General features: G+C 26.2%; 1 protein-coding gene across 1 annotated transcript; it reads right to left on the bottom strand.

Annotated features, from left to right (window-relative positions):
* On the bottom strand, nucleotides 1-7,407 carry LOC142332192 (uncharacterized). The gene is made up of 4 exons (XM_075378476.1): nucleotides 7,269-7,407; nucleotides 4,945-4,977; nucleotides 2,302-2,556; nucleotides 1-145 (listed from the first exon to the last, which is right to left on the bottom strand). The coding sequence occupies exons 1-4, from the start codon at nucleotides 7,308-7,310 to the stop codon at nucleotides 134-136; spliced, it is 342 nt and encodes a 113-aa protein (XP_075234591.1). The 5' UTR covers nucleotides 7,311-7,407; the 3' UTR covers nucleotides 1-133.
* Between the last annotated feature and the right edge of the window lie 16,205 nt (nucleotides 7,408-23,612).

The raw sequence follows: 23,612 nt of genomic DNA, 5'->3' as shown, positions 1-23,612 counted from the left end.
TGAGCAGTAATAAATTCATATTTATTCATTTACAGTAGCATGTAACAAAGATGAAATCTTTTTGTTGACATAAGTACATTTAGTTATAGTAAGTTAAAATGCCATGCTGACCACAGAAATAAGTTTTAGTGGCTTATAAAAGAAGCTGAAACAAAAAAAAGTGTATTATCCCATTAGTAAAATGCATAAAATATATGTTTATTAACATAAAAATAAACAATTGAGAATATGTAATTAAATTAGCTTAATATTTAATTTTTGCCATTAAAATTCCAAGTCTACCCTTTTCCATGCCACCATCAACATAAATTTATATTTGAAACAGAAAGTATAATTATTTTTAGTAAAAATATCATTCCATACTCCAATACAACACTATATAATTTGTTTAATATTCCATGTTAGTAATATAAGAAGCTCTGGGACAAATGGTAAACCACCTGGTCAGATAAACTGTCTTATTACTAACCACTTTTTCCCACTGCCCCTTTATTTTTTCCCTTCTCTATTATCAGTTCAATGGGTTAACTACAAACTGTTAGATCCTTCATGCTAAGGATGTTGGAACATTGATAATTTAGCCAGTCAGATGTACTAACCAGTTGATAATATTAGTAGAAGAAGGTTTGAATGGTCAACCTGATTCAGCAGCTTCATTTCCTGTTCAATGGTTGTGTAGTAATCTTAATGTTTGTATCTATCAGGTAAATCTGAGTTCTCCAATTCCTCCCAATAAGCTAGTAATTATGAAACTTAATAGTTAAGCTAGTAATGAAACTTAATAGTTGAGGTAATAATATTACCTACATTCAGGATGTTAACATAACAATCCATCATTAAAAAATTTACTCTCTATTAACTTATATCTGTTTTTAAGGTTTTTAAGGGTTCATAAAAATCAACCAAGTATGAGATGGTTTCTCAAATGAAGGTTTTTTGTTTAAAATTTAATTGAAATTATTACACTTCATTCTCAAGTTTAGAAAAATAATTACAATTTTAAATGGAACAACAAATAAATCAAGATATTTAGTTAATATAGAACACCAGTTTTTTCAAGTAAATCATAATTATACTTGTAAGTATAACAGTTGGTAAATTCAACTAAACATTTAATTCTTATTTAACTTTTTTCATTGACAAATTAAAGTATCATCACTTTCATTTTAATAAAATTCTAATTAACAGGTATTATATAATTTACATAGGAAAAATCCACTAATTTAAAATATAACTGTTGAAAACATGAATTCACAAAACTGATTATTACAAAAAAAAAATAAAGCCAAGTAAAAACTGCTATTATCATCTTTTCTTTCTTTCTTTTTCCTGTTTAGCCTCCGGTAACTACCGTTTAGATAATACTTCAGAGGATGATATGTATGAGTGTGAATGTAGTGTAGTCTTGTACATTCTCAGTTCGACCATACCTGCCTGAGATGTGTGGTTAATTGAAACCCAACCACCAAAGAACACCGGTATCCACGATCTAGTATTCAAGTTTGTGTAAAAATAGCTGGCTTTACTAGGACTTGAACGCTGGAACCCTATCATCTATTAACGCTATTATCTATCATCTAATGCTATTATCATCTGTCAAAAACATTCTTACAGCTGAAACATCTGATATATACAAGAGGTACCAAATAGATTTACTTTCTTTGAGAGTTAATTTTTACTCTACGTCCTCCATATTCATAATGATGTTGACTAAAACATGTCTATACTTTAAAGGATTTGATGTACTGATTAATAATAAGTTTTGATTTAACTTGATTACAAAATTTAAAAGGAAAATTAATTTACTCAAAGAAATTTAATTCTGCTTATATGATGATTTTATTCTTCAGGATTGCTATGCCATTCCCAACTGCAGTAGTTAAGGCACAAAACAGAAAAACATTATTTTAAATAGCAAATATGAAAGTCAAATTTATCTCTTGGAATATATCCATTAGAGGGTAAGACTGAATGGTTTATAATTTATTTGAATCTTCCATATGTCACATGTTACTTCCACATGTTTCTTCTCTGATTATTATTCAGTAATTTTGTTTGTTAGATAAATCAATACCTTCTATACTATAATAAAATGTAAATTTATAGAAAAAAGTTGTAAATCTTTCCCTTCTTTTAACAGAAACTTTAACCTAAGATATTTTAGCCTATTTTTTAAACTAAATATGCCACCACAAAATTTCAAATGCAATCAGGTTATTATATTAAATACAAAGTAAATTACAACATGTACAGTTTTTTAATACTGTATTACACATTCTAAACGGAAAAAACAAAATTTACCTTAGGTGTTGGTAAAATACTACTAGCTGCAATTGGTCCAAGAGGCGAAATGTATGGATTAAATCCTGGGAGGTATGGATTAAATCCTGGGAGGTATGGATTAAATCCTGGGAGGTATGGTTTATAGTATGGACTTAATGGGTTTAGAGGACTAAGTGGACTTAATGGACTGAGTGGATTTAGTGGGTTTAATGGGTTAAAAGGTGTTGGAAAATATGGTGATGGTAGATATCCATAAGGATTAAGTGGGTCAAGCTGTAAAAAAAGTAAAATAAAATTAGAATTATTTTGTAAAAAGATTAAAGTAATATTTAAAGATATTTTTAATACTTGAATAGTGAATATGAATCAGAAAACAAATACATTTGAACTCGCTTATTATTTAATAAAATATGATTTTAATGTATACCTGTAAAATACACAAGAGATCTATAAAATTTGTTTAATAAATTTAACAATTAATATGGTTCTCTTAACTTGTGTACATAATAATTTGACATAAAATTCAATAAGCATATTTATAATTTTCTTTTATATCATGAAACCATACCTACATTATTAATTTAGTTACATCAGTTTTTTTATTGAATTAACATCAGAAGAAATATCTGATTACTGGAACACTAATATTTTATTCATTTAAAATGTTTTTTGGCAGTACGGTTTGGCACTAAATCTTACTGTAGCTCACAATTTCCTTTTAAAAACAATTTTGCCACACAATAAAAAAAATTCAAGGATGTTATCCTCAGCTACAGAATCTTAATATATTTAATCACTTTTCAATAAGCTGTCTACTGGCTTGAGGCTACTGACCAGAGCCTCAACACAATAAAACATTACTTTTGTATGTTCATACTAATTATTGCCGAATAATGGTTGCTGATGTTTTTTTTAAATTTTTATTGACATTAAAATGAGAAAATCCAATTACAGACACTGGAATTTTTCTTTCTTTTTTATTATTGTGAAACTGTAAACTATAAAAATGAAAGACATAGATAACTGCAGATTGAAAAACATTAAGAAGATTTTCAATCTACATATTCTTATAATTTTCTTTTAAAGCATCCCTTAAATATACTGAACTTATTGTAGTTAAACTCTCCAAAAAGTTAATACGCTAAACTAATATGTATTACTGAACTAATATATGTATTGAAAATCTAAGTGTATTTAAACAATTTAATTCTGGGATATTACTGGGCTTTCTAATTATTTCATCAACATAAGTTGAAACCATTAATATTTTAATAACTTACTTTTATATTAAGGATGAAAGAATAAACAACTCTAACCAAGATTTGAAAACAAAAAATTGTAGCTGAAGGCTGAAAATGCTACCATACTGACATGAGGTCAGTAAAACAGTAAAATCATTAATTTTTTATTCCAAAAAAAAACAAAGGAAGTATGAAATAGAATTAAAAAATTCTCTAGTAAATTTTAAGTTGAATTTATTTTAATGAAGAGTATTTTATTTTACGTTTGAAAAATTAATTCAGTACAAATTATATAGCACAAATTGAACATCAATGGGCAAACTACAAATAACTTGTCTATTTGTAACCCAATCTGAATTTTATTTCAATGATTTAATTAATAGTTTTTATAAGACACAGTAACTGAGTTAATAAAATAAAGCTTATTTGGTAATAAACAATGTTTAATCACAAAAATTAATTGTTAGTTATAGTTTAACATTTTCCACCGTAGGATCACAGGACTGTATCGGAAGAACAATATTTCACCTTAGGTGTTCTTTTCCACAAAGTACTGTAATTTTATTTCAATCTATTCATAAGAATAAATAGAAATTTATGAACTTAATAAAATATATATAATAAAGTATAATATACCCAACAAACACACGAATACAAATTAGCTTACTTATCAATGTTTTACTAGTATTCTTGAAAACATTAAGTACAAGTATGGTTAAGTATTAATTGTTAACTATGATTTGAATGAATTATTGACATTAATTAACTTACCAATAGTCATACTATTAATTAATTACTCATATAAATCTATTAAATACTTTATCATTTGTGACTATTTATTTCAAATTTTGAAATATTTTATAAAAATTTAAAAATTAAATATTTTATAACTGTATGCAATGTTAATTATTACTGTTACTTAATTTTTTCCTCTTCATTACAGTATGTGTTGGTTTACAGAATTACACAATTTTTAAATATCCATTCTGTCTGAATGTAATGTATTTACATTTTATACTTTAATACGTAATTTTATTTATCACTTGTTTATAGTAGTTTTGTATATTCTTCAATGTTTTCTTTTGATTTTTTTTATAAAACTTTATCATGTTTTATATTTTGTTAACTAAAATTTATAAAGTGATATTAACCAAATAAATTGTCTTTATTTTATTCTTGATGATTAATATAATTACTCACTTATTATATCTTACAATATATGAAATTTATTTAATTCTGAAACTTTTACCTAAATTTGCCAAAAGTATAATGATTTATTTGGTAACAGTAGTTAACAAGCTCGGAATAATATTTTTATTTTTAGGTAGTAACTATCTTCAGTCCAAGTCTATAAATTTGTGGGGCGTATTGTAAAATAATCTAAAATACAAAGACTTTAAATACCATAATAAATACTTACATATCTTGGAGTTGGCAATCCAACACACACAGCCTGAAAAAATTAAGAATGTATTAATTCCAACTTAACTGTCACACAACATTCATTATTGTTACTCTTACCTTCATACCTTGGAAGACAGACTTTCCTCTAAATTTTCATTTATTTAAGAATATCCATCCAAGTTGGAATATCTCAGTACAGAAAAGTTTTTTAATTCTCCCAAACAACCAGTTGTAATTATATTTACACAAAAAAAAAGATGGTGACCATTACTAAAATTTTATTACTATTCTAAAGAAAATTAAGGTACCTATAAAACAAAGCACTAAAACACAGCATGATTTTTTACATAAAGTGAAATAATAATAATACCAGTTTTTCATCCATAGAAAAAACTGTTCTGTCATCATATTTTTATATAAGAAAATACACTTAAAAACAAATCTAATTATGAAATATAATCTTTTAACATTATATAAACCTATATAACAATTTTCATACAAAACATTTTAACATAGTGAATTATAATTTTGTGAAAATTACCCACAGACATTAAAAAAATATGTAAATTAAAATAGTATGTATTTTTTATACAGAGTGTTTCTAAATTGGCTATACTTTTTCGGATTCTACTTGTAAAACTAAAAAAATATCCTTAGGAAACATGACAATTTCTCCTTCGTTCTCCGCCTGTCCGCCATTTTGTTATTTTTATATAAAAATTTATATCTTGAGTTCAGATAGAGGAATCTCATTAATATTTTGTAAGTGTCTTTGTAATAAAGTTTTAAAATTAGCAAAAATCAGGACTTAACACCTTCACAATTTACAAAATTACGGCCATTTTTATTTTTCAATTTGTTACATCTCCATATATATAAATTTTATCAAAATGTATGTTATTGGCTAAAATATTAAGCCTTTTATTTTGAATAAAGGATTTTATTTTGAGAATCAAATAGGAATTGCCATTTTTCCTAATAATTCCTGTTTAGTTTTACAAGTAGAATCCAAAAAATATAGCCAGCACATCATTTTAGAAACACTCCGAAAACAATATAATATGATTTTGTAAAAATTGATTGTTACATGATAAAACATATGCAAAAAAATTCATCTTCTCATACAGAAATAAACATTATAAAAGTCTATTACAATATTTAGAACTGTTTTTGTAACTAAAAGAAAAGTCTATATGGGAGAACAATATGTACAGTATGATATGTATGATTTGGCCCAAGCTGAGAGGGTGAAAGATAGGATACAGTTCTTTAGATGATTTCTACATTCTACAGGTAGAAGAGAAATGCTAATTAACTAAGTACAACCTACTATACCATAAAATTTCTTCTAACCATTGGGCATTTTTAAGACAGAACCAAAACTTTTACTCACTTCCCTGTGAAATTAATTAATATGATTAGCAGCACTACTGATAATGCTTTTGAGAATAAAGTAAGAAGAATTTCTTTTCAATACTCTAGAGAGCAAAAAGCTCCTATGGAAAGCCCTAGAAAAGGTAGTAAAAATTCCTAAATCAGCACCTAGTCTCCAGTTTTTAAGTTATATAAAAAAAAGAAGATTTTTACTGGCCAAGAACCTTACTTTGAGCAAAGAGTATAGGCATTTAATTATGAGGCATTTGTTCTTAATAAGTGTTTGGATAGATTGTTGTAATAAGAATTAAAAATTTTATCAATATTCCCCCTAATTAAAGGTAGTGATGCTAAGTTCTTCGAACTAAAAAAATTATGTTTTTCTAAACAATTTTGTAAAAACTGCTGAAAATATATGCAAGAATTGATTATGTCATACAAAAATAAAACTATTAAAGTTTATTATAACACTTGAAATTGTTTTTAAGAAAAACAATTCTAAAATTAGTTGCACCTATCACAGAAAATAATTAAATTTTTAATTGGTCTCAATTGCTTATTGAAAAAATCTTCATCTGTGTTTATAGATCCAAAGTGACATCAGTTCTTTTATATTCTTTAATATATTTAATTGCTACTCTATACTGTAAGTAAACTGTTACTCCTTCGTTATAATATATACCTGTAATCTAAAGTTAATGAAGTTTTTGAGTTCATAAAAAAATATAACTGAAGTTGATATCAAATAAATGTTTTAACAAGTTCTGGTACAACAAACTTAGTTGGCAGAATTCAGTTGTTGACCAATATTCCAAAATGATACTTTACACATATTTATATACACTTTTAGTTATAGATAGATACTAACTTGACTTTTAGGTAAACATAAAATGAAAAAATGCCTAATTATTTAGAAATTCTGAATAAAAAATTTGGTAATATAAATCTTTTTTATAAATATCTTACCACTAATACTGCAGCTAAGACAAAAAAAGCAAAAGATTTCATGATTGGTTGCTTTCAAATTGTCTTGAAATCAGGACCTGTGATACTAGTATTAAATTTTTGCTTTTATACGAATCGAAAAAGAAAAAGTACAATAAAAATAAGTTAATCACAATCAAACATATTTATAAGGACAATAATATCTGATATTAAGTAAACTTTATTGCAGATGACATTTTGATAAAAAAAAAACACCATTATGACTTGCTGAGCAAAATAAATAAATAAATAAATAATTACAAATTGCTTTAGAGTACAATGAATAATATTATAGTAACCAGACATAATTTACAGTGCTTGGTGGAGTGAATTTTTATTTTTCTTAAATAAATGAGAAGCTCTCTGAATAGTTTTTTGTCATCAATATCATCATCATACAATATTTAGAATTATTAAAAAATTAAAAAACCCAGATCAATTAACAATAGATAATTTAAGATCAGTTGTTTTTCTGACAACTCTTTAATCTATAGCGTCAATGGATAAAATGAATGTTAATATTTCATTTAATTGTTGTCTTTAGATGAGTCATATTTCAATACTTAAGATATCTATCAATGGGAACGGATTGGTTTCTCCAATTATTACAGATTTGGATTCAAATTTAACTGAATTTGTAGTTACAAGTATCTGGATAGGCTAACTTTTGTGATAAGAGTCTTTGCTTTTCATTCAAAAGATTCTGGAATCGAATCCCAGTCAAACTTTGTTTTTTTTTCATATAATACATAATTCATACCTCATCACTAAAAAATTTAAAAAAGTAAAAGTAGCTGTAATTAGAATAGTTATCAGAAAGAGAAATAAAACATTTTAATGATAAGAGTTTAATAATATAATTTGCAATTAATCTAGAAAATACTAGATCGTGGATACCGGTGTTCTTTGGTGGTTGGGTTTCATTTAACCACACATCTCAGAAATGGTCGACCTGAATCTGTACAAGATTACACTTTAATTACTCTCCATTCACATCATCCTCACACCTCTGAAGTAATACATGACGGTGTAATTTCAAATGTAAAATTCTGGATATTCCTTTAGGTTATTCCTAGGGTATTTTAGGTTATTCCTTTAGCAACCCTATATCTGTTCTTGGATGACATAATTTTTTTTTTTTTAAAAAGCAATATTTACGGTTGTACCAAATAATTAAGCTGATCCAATGCAAAATTTTTATCAGTCATGATAAAAAGTTTATTATTCATGACAAATGGGGAGAGCTGCTCCCTTCTTGGAAAAAATGCTCTAATTCTTTGGAATGCTGGATTCATACTGCCTTGTAGAGCTATGAACCTTTCTATGCACCCACTCCTTTTATAGAGAAGGAGAAAAAAATGTAAGAGGTTTAAATATAAAATACGATTTTATATTGAATATACAATTGAATATGATTTTATATTTTGAATACGATTTTCTGGCTAACTATGGATTCTATGGAGGCTAACTATGAATCCTATTTCCCAGCTTGAGACTGCATAATAAGCCAAATAACTAATGAACCAATTTAATAAAACTGTGTTTAACTTGATTCCATTACACTAGAAGATAACATTAATAAAAAAATAAAAAAATGTTTAAATTAGCCCTACAAATGATCTCTTGTGGAATAGGAACATTTTTATCAAAATGAGAGCAACACATGACTGATCAGTGATTAATCAGCTTATATTTATCTATATATAGAAATAATTGAACAATTAATATTATTATCAGTTACTTTAAACACCATTGTATAATGGAATATATTCCAAATGTTATCTCTAATATTCACAGTAACATTAAATTATACTGTCACAGTAAGACTGATTGTCGGTTGTACCTAAGTTTTGACCTAAATATTAAAAAGATGTGGCAAATGTATGATGCTGAAACTGCAGATCCAGATAAAAGAGTAAAAATGGTCTGTTCTAGATCTCCCAGAACAGACGAATTCTCAACTTGTCTTTCTTTAAAAGAATTAGAACTCCAAACTCTAATTAAAAGAAAAACTTATTTCTAAAAAGCGAGCTTATTCTTTAAAAACTAAAAATTTTTCAGTTTATAGTGAGAAAAGATGAGAATCTTATAACACTTTCTTTTGATTACCAAAAACACCAGGTCCTTCCTTGCTTAAGTAATCAGAGTACCCATTACTCAAGGCAGATTTGTATGAACAATTTAAGTGGTGTTGTAGGTCACTCTAGAGCTTATCAAACCAATGAATGGGAGTGAATATTCAAAAAGTTCCAATGAAATTGAAACATGTGTATACCTTTGTTTATTAAACCTCCACATTCCTGGACATGTTACAGTACTTCACCTGGTATCAAGTGGTTATGGAGAACAAAATAAAAATTATTATGGGTATCACATCACTCTGGTTATTAAACTATGCACTTACAATGTTACAAACAGTAATTTTTCCCTGTCGAGGACTGTTCATTCTTACCACCAGATCATGTATTTGCCTGGATCAAAAAAAAAAATAAAAAAAAAACTAAAGATCCTATCTTACATCCAAATGATAATGTAAAAATCTTTTCAAAGCATGGAACTGTAGTCAATTTATGTGATAAAGTGTATGGTTGGAAAAAAAATCATCAAAATTCAGAAGCCGAAGTTAGTGTACACTAACACTGGTAAGTGACATTTTCATTTTAAACCAATGAAAACATTTTTTTTTAAAAAGAAATGTAAAGAAAGATAATGTACTAATAAAAGGAGAGTTACATTACGTTTCTAATAGAGGTAAATTCAATCTGTTTATAAAAATGGATGTACTATTATGAATTTGAAGCCATCAGAAGAAATCAGGAGTAGAAAAAACTCTCCTCTCAAAATTAGGGATGTCATGAAACTGCTCAAAAAACTTTTTGGAGATGACTAGAAGACATTGGAATCGTTAACGTTTTATAAAAACCTGACAGAAAATGAAACAGCAAATAATCAAGTCATTTTTCAGGGAGACGTTAACACGGAACAGCTACATAAAAATTGGTAGAAATTGAAGGGTTAGTGATTTAATTTTATATGCATTAAAGAATATATTGTTATTTTCATTATGTAGACTATATCTTTACTCTTTAAACAATTCTTTTATGCAATTTTCAAATGTATTATCATTACCTTTGAGTTTTTATTGTTCAATGGGCTATTCTTTTTTTTTAACCTTTGAAGAGGGTGCCATTAATATTCATGCTACTGGATAATTATCAAAACAGATACTGCTTATTAGTGCAATTTTAAAGTGTTTATGTTTATAGAGTTGTTCAAAATAATAAAATAATCACATTAAAAGACTTTTCCTAAAGAAATATCATCGCAAATATTGAGTCAGTATCACCATACATTTAATGTGGTATGTCCATTGGAGATCTGATTCAACAGTTTATAATTTAGCTATTTTTCAAATACCTTAAAATTCTAGTGATGATTGTTAATCTTTTTAACTTTTATGACAACATATTTTTATATGTTTACAATTTTAAGTTTTAAATTTTTAATGTAATTTTTAAAAAAGAATATGTTTTATTAACTGATGATGAGGGAAACCCTCGAAAGCACTTTTATATAACAAGCATAAGGTAAGAAGCATTAATGAAGTTCTGTACTTTCAGTGGTAAACTTTTTATACTTTTGTCTTTGATATATATATCTATATATTGTTTCCCACATAAAGGGTACATTGATGTGTTGTTTTACAGAATCCCAATTTTTTTATGGCTGTGACAACACTACAGACTTGAGGTAAAGGCAGTAAAATCAGAGCAGCTTTCTTTGAACTAAATAATTTTCATTTTAGATTAAGATGCTGCAATTAGCAAAATTAAGATGTCACTTGTATGAATAAATATCACTTTCATCTCAACGAGCATGGTATGTTCAACTTAGTGGAAAAAATAGGAAATCTCATTTTCCCTGGTAAATCTGGCTTGGGGTACTTGCTATTTATAAGAATTTTTATCATTTTCATAAGTGATAAATGTCTTCTATTAGGTCACTTTCATCAATTTTGGTTTGGAATCACTTAACATATAAAATTATAGTTGGATAAAAACAGCAATTTGTTTGGATCACTGCACTTTTTTCTTTTTCTATGCTTTTTTTCTTGCTAAAATTTATCTTATAAAAAAAGAAGACTATAACAATTTAAAAGAAAGTGATTATACTATTCAAGTAAATAATGATGTAAAGATACTGCATCAGTACAATCTAACTCATTAAAGTAGAATAAACATAATCTCTAAATAGCATAGAACTCTCTACAAATTGTCCAATACATGTTCATCTTGTTCTCATATTAAAACTCATGATTATAAAGATATCTTACAATCAATCAATCAATCATTAGGCATACTTTCATCTAGTCTACTTTAACAATAAGTGAATTAAAGTTACTTATTTTTTATAAAACAAATTTTTTTTTATTTAAAAAAAAATTGTTCACTGTATTATATACTTTTAACATCATTAAGAATCATTGTTTAAATCTCTTATATTATGACATTTAAATATCATTATCACATAACATAGTATTGAAAGATTTAAAATCACTTAAAATGAAATACATTGCAACATTTTAAATTTACTAAATATTATGCTAGCTACGAATATTACAATTTGTATAGAAATAATGATAATAATAAATTGTCTTAAAAAAAGCTTTTTGATTTATAAAAAATAAATACTAATTAACCACTTGAATATATCATAACAATAATCAACAAAAATTAAATAATTGATAACAAAAGACTAAAATGACTAATGAACGTTTAAAAAATAAAACCAGTTTTTGTTAAAAAAAAAGTGATAAAATAAAGATAAATATTTTCCAGTAATTTTTTAATTTGGACTTCAGAGATTTGTATTTCAGATTAAAAAACTCACTAAATCTTAATTTGATGCCAGTAAAAAATAAATTAACATAAAAAAATGTAAAAACATTTTTAGTTTTTGGTGAACTATTTTTAAAATTCATTTTACTTTTTTTTTATAAATTTATCTTTATTTTACATGTTTTTAGTTATTTTTTAGTATTTGAGTAGCAGACCAACAAAAACATGTTTCCCTTATTAAAAGAAGTAATTTGTAAGAAACACAAAATGCAATAACTTGGAATCTGACAAACATAAAAAAAGGAGTACAAAGAAAAAACAAAGTAAGGTTGCTATTGATTGTGAGCTGGATACATGCAAAAGTTTGTCTTTTTTCCACTAATTTGTTTTTAATTATCATGTAAAAAGACATTAAATGGTAGTATCATATTCTGTTTATTACTACATGATAATTCTATAACAAAAACAGAGGAAAAGAAATTTGAATTCACAAAAGGAATTTCCTCTCAAAAACACAGAATAACTGATTAAAATTTTAACAGCTGAACTGCTTTATATATTTTATTTTACTAATGTGTGCATTGTAATCTGTTCAACTAGTGAACAATAAACAACCTCCCCCACTGCCCAATGATATAAGGATGATATGTATGACATGAAAAGAGATGTAGTCTTGTACAGACTCAGGCCAACCATTCCTGAGATGTGTGATTAATTGCACCCCAACCACCAAAGTACACCAGTATCCACTGTCTAGTATTCAAATTCATATAAAATTAACTAACTTTTACTAGGATTTGATCAGAATCTTTGTCTTCAAAAATCAGCTGTTAAACGACTGCGACGAGTTAACCACGAGTCCGGTGGGCCTGTTTATATATGAATTATTTCTTTTTCAAATACCTAAATTATTTAATAACTCAGAATAAGTTCAAACTACTTAAAGACATTTCTGTGGCCCAGTTTATGTAGAATAATAGTCTGTACATTTTACCACTGAATCATATAGTAAAATAGTTAATTTGTCATATAACTTCAGAAATATATATATATATGCATTAAAATAATTCAGAAATAACTAGTTTTACATTTTTATGTATATTTATATATAAAGGACAAAAATTAAGGGCGTCCGGTGTAGCCAAAGATGAGGCCAGTTCTATAATACGGGAACAATGGAAGGTGGCATGGGCGGATTCAGCAGTGGCCGCATAGACCAGAAGAATTATCCCGGTCATCTTTGGTTCATAAATAAATAATAGTTTTAAATTTAAACAATCATTAATTTACAATATTTTTCTATAGTGTGGAAATTTTTTAGTTTAAAAAATTCATTTGTTAATTTTGGACATCTCCGTGTAACTGTCATGTTTATTGAAGGCCTGTAGACCCCCCCCCCCATTTATTATTCGGTACTCTTTCGGAATTTCTCCCCAAATTTTCCAATTTTTTTCTTAACGAATGACGAATCATACGTATATCAACATAACCTAAGCTCGCTAACCTCGTCTAATTAATGTTAAATATACAAATTATATAAAACAAAACGATTAATTGGACAAGGGTGGTGGGCGTAAATTATATTTGGTTAGGTTAAGTTGATGTTAACCCAGAGGATTGACCTAATGGTGAATGCGTCTTCCAAAATCAGGTGATTTGGAAGTCAAGAGTTCCAGTGTTCAAGTCCTAGCAAAGGCAGTTTACTTTTAAACGGATTTAAAAACTACATTGTGGATACCGGTATTCTTTGGTGGTTGGGTTTCAATTAACCATACATCTCAGAAATGTCGACCTAGACTGTACAAGACTTACTTCACTTACACTTGTACATATCATCCTCTGAAGTAATATCTGACGGTGATTTCCGGCGGTTGGGGGAAGGTTAAGTTGATGTACGTTGAAATGAATAAGTACAGGATGACAATCTTTTGAGAATATATGCGTACATCTGCAGCAGTGTTCTTTTAAAATTTTTTTAATAATTTTCTATTTTCAGAACATGAAACCTCATTTAAATGAATTCTCTTTGATGTATATGTATTGGTTTAAAATAATCTACTACACTTAAATAAGTCATTTTTTCCTAGTAATTTCCAAAAATTGTTTGCAAGAGTTACAAATATGTACAAAAAAATCATCATCCTTTCCCTTTATATCATCTGTTATTCAGTTCGGCTGCAGATAATGGATCTCCATCAGTCCTTGAAAAATTTCTCCTACTTCTGATCTCTTTTTCAGTTCTTTTTATACATAACCTAACCATCTATTATTTAGTCTTCTCACAGAATCAAAGATTTATTTTGTTACTTCTCTAATTAGCATTCTCTGAAAAAATGTCCAAACCATTAGTTTACCCACTCTCACAATATTCAATATTCAGGTCTTCATTCATTCCACCATATCTTACTAAGCAAAAGTAGAATAAATATTCTCTTCAGCAATAAATAGACTGAATTTTTACAAAAATCATAAAACTATATTTTCAAAATGCAATCTTATAATACTGAAAATTCATACTAATCATCCAAAGAAGCTTTTTTCCATATGTTTGTATTAGTATAGTATTTGTCATTTTTGAAAACCACTATTTAATTTAATTTTTGTGTTCACTCTTTTGTGGAATTTAGGCAGAATCAACCTACTATAGATTGATGCCTACTTACAGTTACCCATTTATTTTTTTAATGGATTAAATAGAAGATATTTGAAGTTAAATTTTTAATTTATATTTGTCTTATTCTTTATCAAATGAACCAACTTTGGGGACAAAATTTTTATAATTTTTTAAAATAAAATATTACAATTTGAAAATATTTTCATTTTTTTTTTTTTCATCGTTATAGCTAAGTATTGAATTTTTGTAGTGAAATGATATAAGTCTGATGGCTTTCTGATATTCAAAATATTTTTATGCAAAAAATTAAAATGATTACTTAGAAAACTTGAGATAAAATGCACTGCATTCCAGAGACCCTTGGTATGCATATTCTTACATCCCAGATGAATTTTTACATCTCTTCTTGTTTATCTACAATCCCTTTCTTACTTTTATTAAGATTGAGATTGAGGTTTCTCACCTCACATTTTTTGCTAGGTGTATGGTTTTTTTATAATCAGAATTTTTTTTACATGCATAACAACCATTTTTCAAATGAAACTAGGATTATAAAAAAAAAGAGAAAAAAAGTTCTTTAAGTTCTAACTTTTAGAAATAGGCATGAAATTAAAACTATCAACAACAAACTAACTCATAATTTGTTACCAATTTTTAAAAATTTAAATTTAAAAAAGAACTGAAAAGGTATTTTTATTTTTAGTATAAACACTTTTTTTTATATATAGTCACATCAACATTTAAAATCATTAGCAACTTATCAGTATAATGTTACTATACCGTAAATATGTAGTCTTGAACAAACTCAGGCCGACCATTCCTGAGATGTGTGACTAATTAAAATCCAACCATCAAAACGACAATTATCTACAGTAGTATTCAAATCTGTATAAAAGCAACTGCCTTTATTAGAATTTGAACCTGAAAACTCTTGACTTTAAATCTCCTGATTTACAATAATGATTTTACCACTAGACCAACCTGGTGGGTTATATTTTAAGTTATTTTTTAATGTTTATCTAATACAATAAAAATTAATTTTGTAATGCATGAAAAACTCTAAGCCTGAACAAGATTTAAACACAGAACCTTCCAAATGAAAAGCAGACACCATTCTGCTATTTAAATAAGTTGGATAGCACTCCAGTATTAAGAGATAATAAAACTGCAAAAATTGACATAACATGTTAGTTTACATTTTGTGACTCATTCATAATTCTTTTAAATCTGAAGGAAATTCTTAAGAAATTAATTTAAAAAAAACGTTCAAAGAAAACATCTTATTACATTATGTTGCGTTTTATATATATATCATATAATATATTCATTATCCAAACAACATTAATATGCATAAACAAATCAACAATTACAAAACCATCATGATACATTTGTATTATAGTCATAACAACAGGAGGAGGATTAATAATATATTCATATATACAGCAAGAATCGCATCAAATGAAAAATTCAAACCAAATATAAAAGCAATTTATCTAATTTATTTGTTAATACTATTAACAAATAAATTAGATCAAACTATAGAAATATATATATATATGGAAGTAGCATGATCCAAAATTATATGGCAAAAATATGAGAACTAATTTGGAACATTAACATAAGCAAAAAAGTTCCTATAAATGTGTGTCAAGTTAAAGCTGGCAAAATATTTTTGTCTAATTTCTGCTCAAAGAATAAAATGAAGCCAAACTGAAATTCTTCGGATCCAAGTTAGTGAGAAAAATTTTGGTGACTATATGTTTACTGAGCCAAAAAATTGAATAAACACGTTATAGAAGTCAATAACCAGAAGTTTCTGAGAAAATTGTTGCAAAGCCTAAAGATTAACTTTGTAAAATTACTAATAAATAAATAAAGATTTCAAACAGATTTAATTCTGAGAAAATAAATTTAACCAAGATCAAGCACAAGTTCCAAATTAAATACAAATTTCAAAAGTTGACAAATTCAAAAACAAAAATGGCCAAAATAAGATAGAAAAAAGATTACAATTTTAAACAACAAAAATCTTGATATTGTTAAAAATTTTGAAAATAATTTTAACTTTTGATTTCAAAATATAAAAAACAGAATAACAAAATTAAATTCAAAAAATCTGATGTGGACTCCTCATAACTTCCTTGTATGCCTATTAAATTACATATACACACATTTTTTTAAAATGAAGAGTACGTAACATTTTATTTCATTAATAATTTCTGATATTTTTTTATTTTTATTTTTTTTTAATTGTTATTATTGAGTTATTATTTATTGTAATTTTTTTTTTACAATCAGAGGTTAATAATTATAATAAATCAATATATTTAAATTAAAAAAAAAGATGAACCTGAATTCAAACCGAGTGCTTTCCCCTTGTAAGATCAAAATATTTCATTAATTAAAATTTTATTTGGCTATAACTCTGGAACCGATGAAAATAATTACAATTTTTGATATATTTTTGAAAAGCTCTCAATTTGCAGTTAAGAAAAAGTCCAAAATCCAAATTTTTTGCTCCATGCTTCTGGAGCATATCTTGTAGTATCAAGACTATGAATGGTTACTTCAGCTTCTATGATGCAACTTCTTAATTCTTGTATGCTAGTATGTAAACAATTTCATTTGAACCTATGTTGGAACCCCAACAGGAAATCCAAAGGAAATACCTTATGTTGTATTGAAATGTACATAGATTTTTGTTGTCCCCCATTATGTATAATAGCAGATTAAATTACTTTTTACATTTTTAACTTGAAAACAAAAGAATACAAAAATACAAAAAATGATCACCATGCTAGGAATTGTTACAATTTGAAAACAAAACAATACAATACTAGTCACAAAATTATTCACAGACAAAACCCAAAACATAATTGTTAATTTGCCATTGTTAGCAAAAGAAATAAAAAATGTTCATATAATTGAACATGATTTTGAAGTTATTTATTTTAGCATTATGAAGAGTATTTTTGCCCTAATTTAAATTTGTAATATTTTTGTTACATTTTTCTTTGAATTAAAGTGTAATTTCTGAAAATTTTACTAGTTTTCTATTGACTTTATTTACATCAATTTTCTTTGAATTATTTCCCATAGAAATTTTATTAGAAATTTTTATTTGCTTTTAACAATTAAACAAAGTTAATTTATGACAATCCTAAACACAAATGGTTCTTTTTTTTACTGCACTGTTTTGGGCAATACAACAATTTTATTAGAAATTACTGTAGATATGGTTTTAGAATCTATTTTATTCAATTCTTCAAGTCCAGCTAACCCTTAATTAAATAAAATCTGTCCTTTAATTTTTGAGTACCATGCATGTACTTCATTTGATCCTTGAAGCATAAATTGCAGTAAATATTTTGTTAGTTATAATTTTGAAAACAAATTTTTTCGGAATACATACATTCAGTATCTTTTTGTTTATATTAATGTCCCAAATCCAATGCAAAATATTAAAATGCAATTGTGAATCACTGTGTATCCTTTACATATAGATCTCTTAATTATTAGACATATATCAACTAAGTTAGAGACAGTATTAATGCCAAAAGAACTTTAGAAGAATTTAAATTTATTTGAATGCAAGTTATTTATTATGTAACTTTAATGTATTAGTCTACATAACTAGTTTATTAATTACTTCATTAATTTTATTAAGTCATTAATTTATGTAACCTTAATATGCTAGCATGTTTCATCATCGTTTTTGACAAAAAACAATAAAGTAAATTTTTTTTAATTTTGGAAAAAATTAAAAGGAAACTAGAAAAATCTAGAATACAACTTATAGCTTGCTATAAGAAAATATGACTTCAGAAACTTGGAACTGATCAATCACTGTTTGAAAATTGATTAAATCTACTACAAACTAAAAGTTTTAAAAACACATCCATACTATACAATATTAGGCTAATGATAATCTTAACCTTATCAGGACTAGATAAAAAAATCTATTGTTAGATAATTTCAGAAAACTAAAATCTAATAGCTATTTATTATTATTATTATTTTTAAATACTGTATAAAATGAAAATTAAATATTTATCTTGAAAAAAAACTTTTACCTAAAATTTTTTTATGATAAATGGGTCATACCAGTTAGAAGAAATTATCCTATTAATTTCCTTTGTTTTGGTGGTATAAGTTACATGTAAGCTTATTTTGTTTTCTGTTTGGCCTGCTTATTAAATATACAATTTTCTATTGTGTCTTCAAGATATATTTTGTACATAAATGCACTCTTTTTCTCTCTTATTTCAAAATCCATTTATTTCTTTTTCTTTTTATATTTTACAGTTATTTTTTAATTCTATAATAATACTAATGATAACTGTTTAAAAATCAAAATGTCCATAAATTTTTTTTAATTTTTTTAAGAGTAAAGAGATTATTTTATTTTTTTAATTTTATTCCATTGTTAGTTTAACGCACCTTTTGTTATCTAGGTAATTAATATTTTGATTTATCTCTTTATAGTCATTTATCTTTGTAGATTTTCATTGATATCTTTTTCTTCTTTCTCGATTCAAGATCTCTAATCAACAGCATCTCTTTTTCATACAAGGAATGTATGTAGCTTGATATACCTATGGATCACCAGGCTAGGAATTGTTATTAATTAGAACGTAACAATGGAATGCTAGTCAGGAATAATAATATAAAGGAGACATTACTATTAAAAGTTCATCCAGACCTCAAACTATCAAATATTCCAAACAAGAAGGTTAGCCACCAACCATCTGCACCTCTCTAATAAACATCATGATTATGATTATTTTTTAATAATTAATCTATCAATTTTTATATTAACTTCATAAAACATGCATTGTCTGTCAAAAGCTATTTGAAAACCATTGTAATAAACTGAATGGTTAATTACACCTATGATATACTTATTGCAGCAACCAATTTTTTTTACATATAGTCCTCTTTTGAAATAGGTTGACTTTTTTTTAATTTCCTTAAATAGTTAATAAAAATTCATTGATTAACAAAACGAAGTGTATATTAAAAACAAAACAAAAAAAATTGATTTTTCTAAAAACAATAAAATGTGCTTTCTAAACACTATTTTAGGATTACATAAGTTACTACTATCCAGTGTCTACATAAGTTATGTTATGGTTCCATCTACATATTGTTAACACTCACCTTTAAATAGCCTGGAAATCAGTTTTTAATAGTAAAATAGAACATATGATCTGTATTTTGCTTGTTCAAATGTTTTTGTAAAATTTATGATGCTTATAAATTTTATAAATCTCAATGTGTTGACTTCATGATTTTTTGATGCTAGTGAAAAATTTACGTATTGAGGTTAATATTTTTATAAATGGGTCCAATACCTATAATTTACATAAACAATCTGCTGTTGTGTGAGTGGATAAAATACCTACTACCTGCTATTGATACCTATGTATCAATAGGTATATGTGCAGTGCATAATGAAATATTTGGACTATACCTGTAGTTTAATTTTTACGAGCCCAAACAGCTGCATATGGTATTGGCTATGTTTTATAATAAAATTAATTTTAAAATCTTGTTTATTAAGTCTATTATTTTGAAAACAACAGTAATCTGTTTTCCTGAAAATATAAGTAATTTTAAATAAGTTGGTTAATTTACATCATCGACATGTAACATCTGTGTCTAATTTTTTTCTGGTAACAACACAGTTTCGTAAATGCTGTGTCTATATTTTTTTTAGGCAAGTTACGTGTGAGATTTTACCCATTAAGTGCTTCAAATATTAGGTTTATTGTGAAGCCAACACAGACTTTTTAATGGGGAAGAAAGGAAGAAGGAATCAAGAAAAGAAAGAAGTTGAAAGAAAGAACAGAATGGGATAATTTATCATCTGACCCCGTACTCATAAACATGAACTTCATACTTTATAATAACAATTTTTTATAGCCATGAGCACATAAAAATTAGAAAATATAAAATTAATAAGCAAAATACAGATGAAAAATAAACAATTTGACCAAATGGATTTCATAACCACTTTGAGATGGACACCTTAACAAAGTGCCATTTATAACACATAAGAAGGAGCTGGAAAAGAGTTTTAAAGTATGTCTATCTGGAAGCACATTTGTTGGTATTTCAAGTAATTAATAGTTTAATTAATTTGTTAAAAGTTAAATTAATGTGTAGACTTTATCTAAACAAACATGCACTTAGGATGACTAAATGCAACATTACTAAAATATAGTTTTGTACAAATAAAATTCCATAACTTTCCAATCAGCATTTGATCTTAATTACTCATTATATGCTCTAAAGTAAAGATGATGACAATTGTCAATTAATATTTTAAATGTTAATTTCTTACAGAATATCTGAAATGTATGCCACTAACCACAATAATAAAAAAGGAAGTTTGGTATGCTGGTATGCAATATTGTCTCACCATATTTTAATTTAGATGACTGCTAAATTTAACACCAAGCAACCGTTAATAAAAAATTTATTAATTTAAATCGCTTATAGAATTAGCTACAGGAGTACTGTCAACAGTGTAGTAAAAGATGAGTGAGCTAGTTTAATCTACAATCAATTTATGTAATTTTCAGTACTTTCTTTGCTCCAAAGAATAGTTTTTTGTTTAAATCATTGATTCTCAAATGTTTTTGCCCACTGCCCACACTGAGAATCAAATATTTTCCAGTACACCCCAAAATGTTTAAACTTGCCATCTGTTAAAAATAATAACTGCAATTGCTCTTTTTAAGACATCTTAAAAACAGCAATTATTTAAGATGTATTAAAAACAGCAATTGCAGTTATTATTTTTAAACATGGCATATCTATCAGATATCTGAGTTGAAACTTACATTTTAAATGAGAACAATTAAAAGGCATATTTAATCATATTTGGAAGTATTTTTATTAAAATTGCTTTCAAAAAAATTACAATTGTATCTATACAGTTATATTACAACAATAGTGATAGCATATTCAATATAACAGTACAATAATTAAAACAGAGCTTTCAACTGAAAAATTGCACTTATATTAATGTGAAGGACGAATCTGAAGTGCTTTAATGAGTTTGTTATCATGCTCGAATTTACTTAAAAACAGCCGTAAGTCACAGTGTTTGGTAACATACAGCCGAATTTTCTTTTTGATTAGCAATGTTGCTACAACACTAAATCCATGTTCAGACAAATACTATGATGGGAATGCTATCAGAAATCACTGAACAATTGACCATAATTTTCACAAAGAAAAACCTACAAATTTTTAAGATTTTTCTTCTTGCTAATTTTTTTTTAATTTGATGATGTTTGAAATCGGAAGTATACTGTCAAAAAGTAGAGTATTGAAGCTTTAATTTTTATTTTTATTTTTATTCGTCTCTAAACCTCTTGGTTGCAAAGTTAAAGTAGTTTGAATACAATCATTTTTCTATCATAAAATATAGGTATCCCTTTAATTTTTTGTACTAGTGTAGTAGGTATTTAATTTTGAAACATAATTTTTGCCTTTTATTTTAATCAGTCATTTGCCTTCCTACACCACTTGAATGCTGCCAATTTTCTGTGGGCCTTCTACCGCTCCCCCTGTAGGCCTCCAGCCCCACAAGTGGGTGTTATCACCCACTTTGAGAACAAATGGTTTAAATGGTTGATAATGTTATCAATGAATTTTAGTAACAAATGGTTAAAAATAAATTCACAATTTAGGTCACCCTTTGTTTCTTGGAAAGTCTCTTTTATGAATTTAACCACACAAAAAATTAAAAATAACAACCACAAATATTTTCTTTTTAAATCAGTTGATTAGTTCAAAATTTTTATGTAAAGTGAGGATAGTTAAAAAAAAGGTTGTTTGTATTAAAAGAGCTGTTTACAAGAAACATAAAGATGAAAAAATACATAGAAATAAAAAAAAAACAGGTGCAAAGATGTGAACCACTATCAAACATAATTGAAAACTGTTAGGAAGGAAGTATATCTTTTATTTATCTCATAAGTTTCCTATTAATTCTCTTGAATTTTTGCTGAGTATGATATAACTCATGTTCCTATTAAATAAGTATTACTTTGCTACATTCATGGCTGGAGAATAACTTAATCAGCAAATACTGAAATTATTAAATATTAAGCAGATAGTAAAACTTTTTCAAATGAAGGCAGTTCAGAGTTAACTATCAGCTTCTTCTCACTGGAGTATCCAGCAGCATTATTTTTATGGCAACTATCTTAAAAAGATTAGACATATACCTATCTATAAGTTTAAATTAACCTTTTTAAGACCAGCATAATTAGCATCAAAACTATTGAATGCTTCACTGAAGAATGAGCCAATAATTAATTCCAAAAGGTCTTAATAAATAATAGTTTCATTAATAAGTGTCAAAAAATTTTGTTATGCTGTTAAACAAGTATAACATTCTTAAACTAAAATATAGCACTGTAATTATGGATGCATTAAAATAACACCTGTATGTTTTCATAATATTTATCAATAACTTTCTTTTTTTTAATTAAAAAGGCGGATATACATTTTTCATAGATAAATAATGGAAACATAGATGTGTTGTGTTTTATAGTTAATCAGGTAGTGTTTTTCAAGATAGTTCAATAACAAATGACTGAATTAATAAATGAAACTGGAGTTTGATACAAATGATTAAATTATATAAAAATAAATACTATCATTTTTTTTCATTTATAAAAATCTTTTTAATAATTTATAAATAAATATGTATTTATACATTACATCACTATACCTATATATATATATATATATATATATATATAAAAGAAAGAATTGTTTATTATTAAATAAAATCAACAAATATACTTCTGACATCATTACATATAAAAGAATTCATACAATATAGATTAATTT

This window comes from Lycorma delicatula, chromosome 11 (genome assembly GCF_047948215.1).
Source record: "Lycorma delicatula isolate Av1 chromosome 11, ASM4794821v1, whole genome shotgun sequence".
In the NCBI taxonomy this organism is placed as follows: Eukaryota; Metazoa; Arthropoda; class Insecta; order Hemiptera; family Fulgoridae; genus Lycorma; species Lycorma delicatula.
The sequence above is the reverse complement of the archived record's forward strand: the minus strand, read 5'-3'. Positions and strand labels throughout refer to the sequence as shown.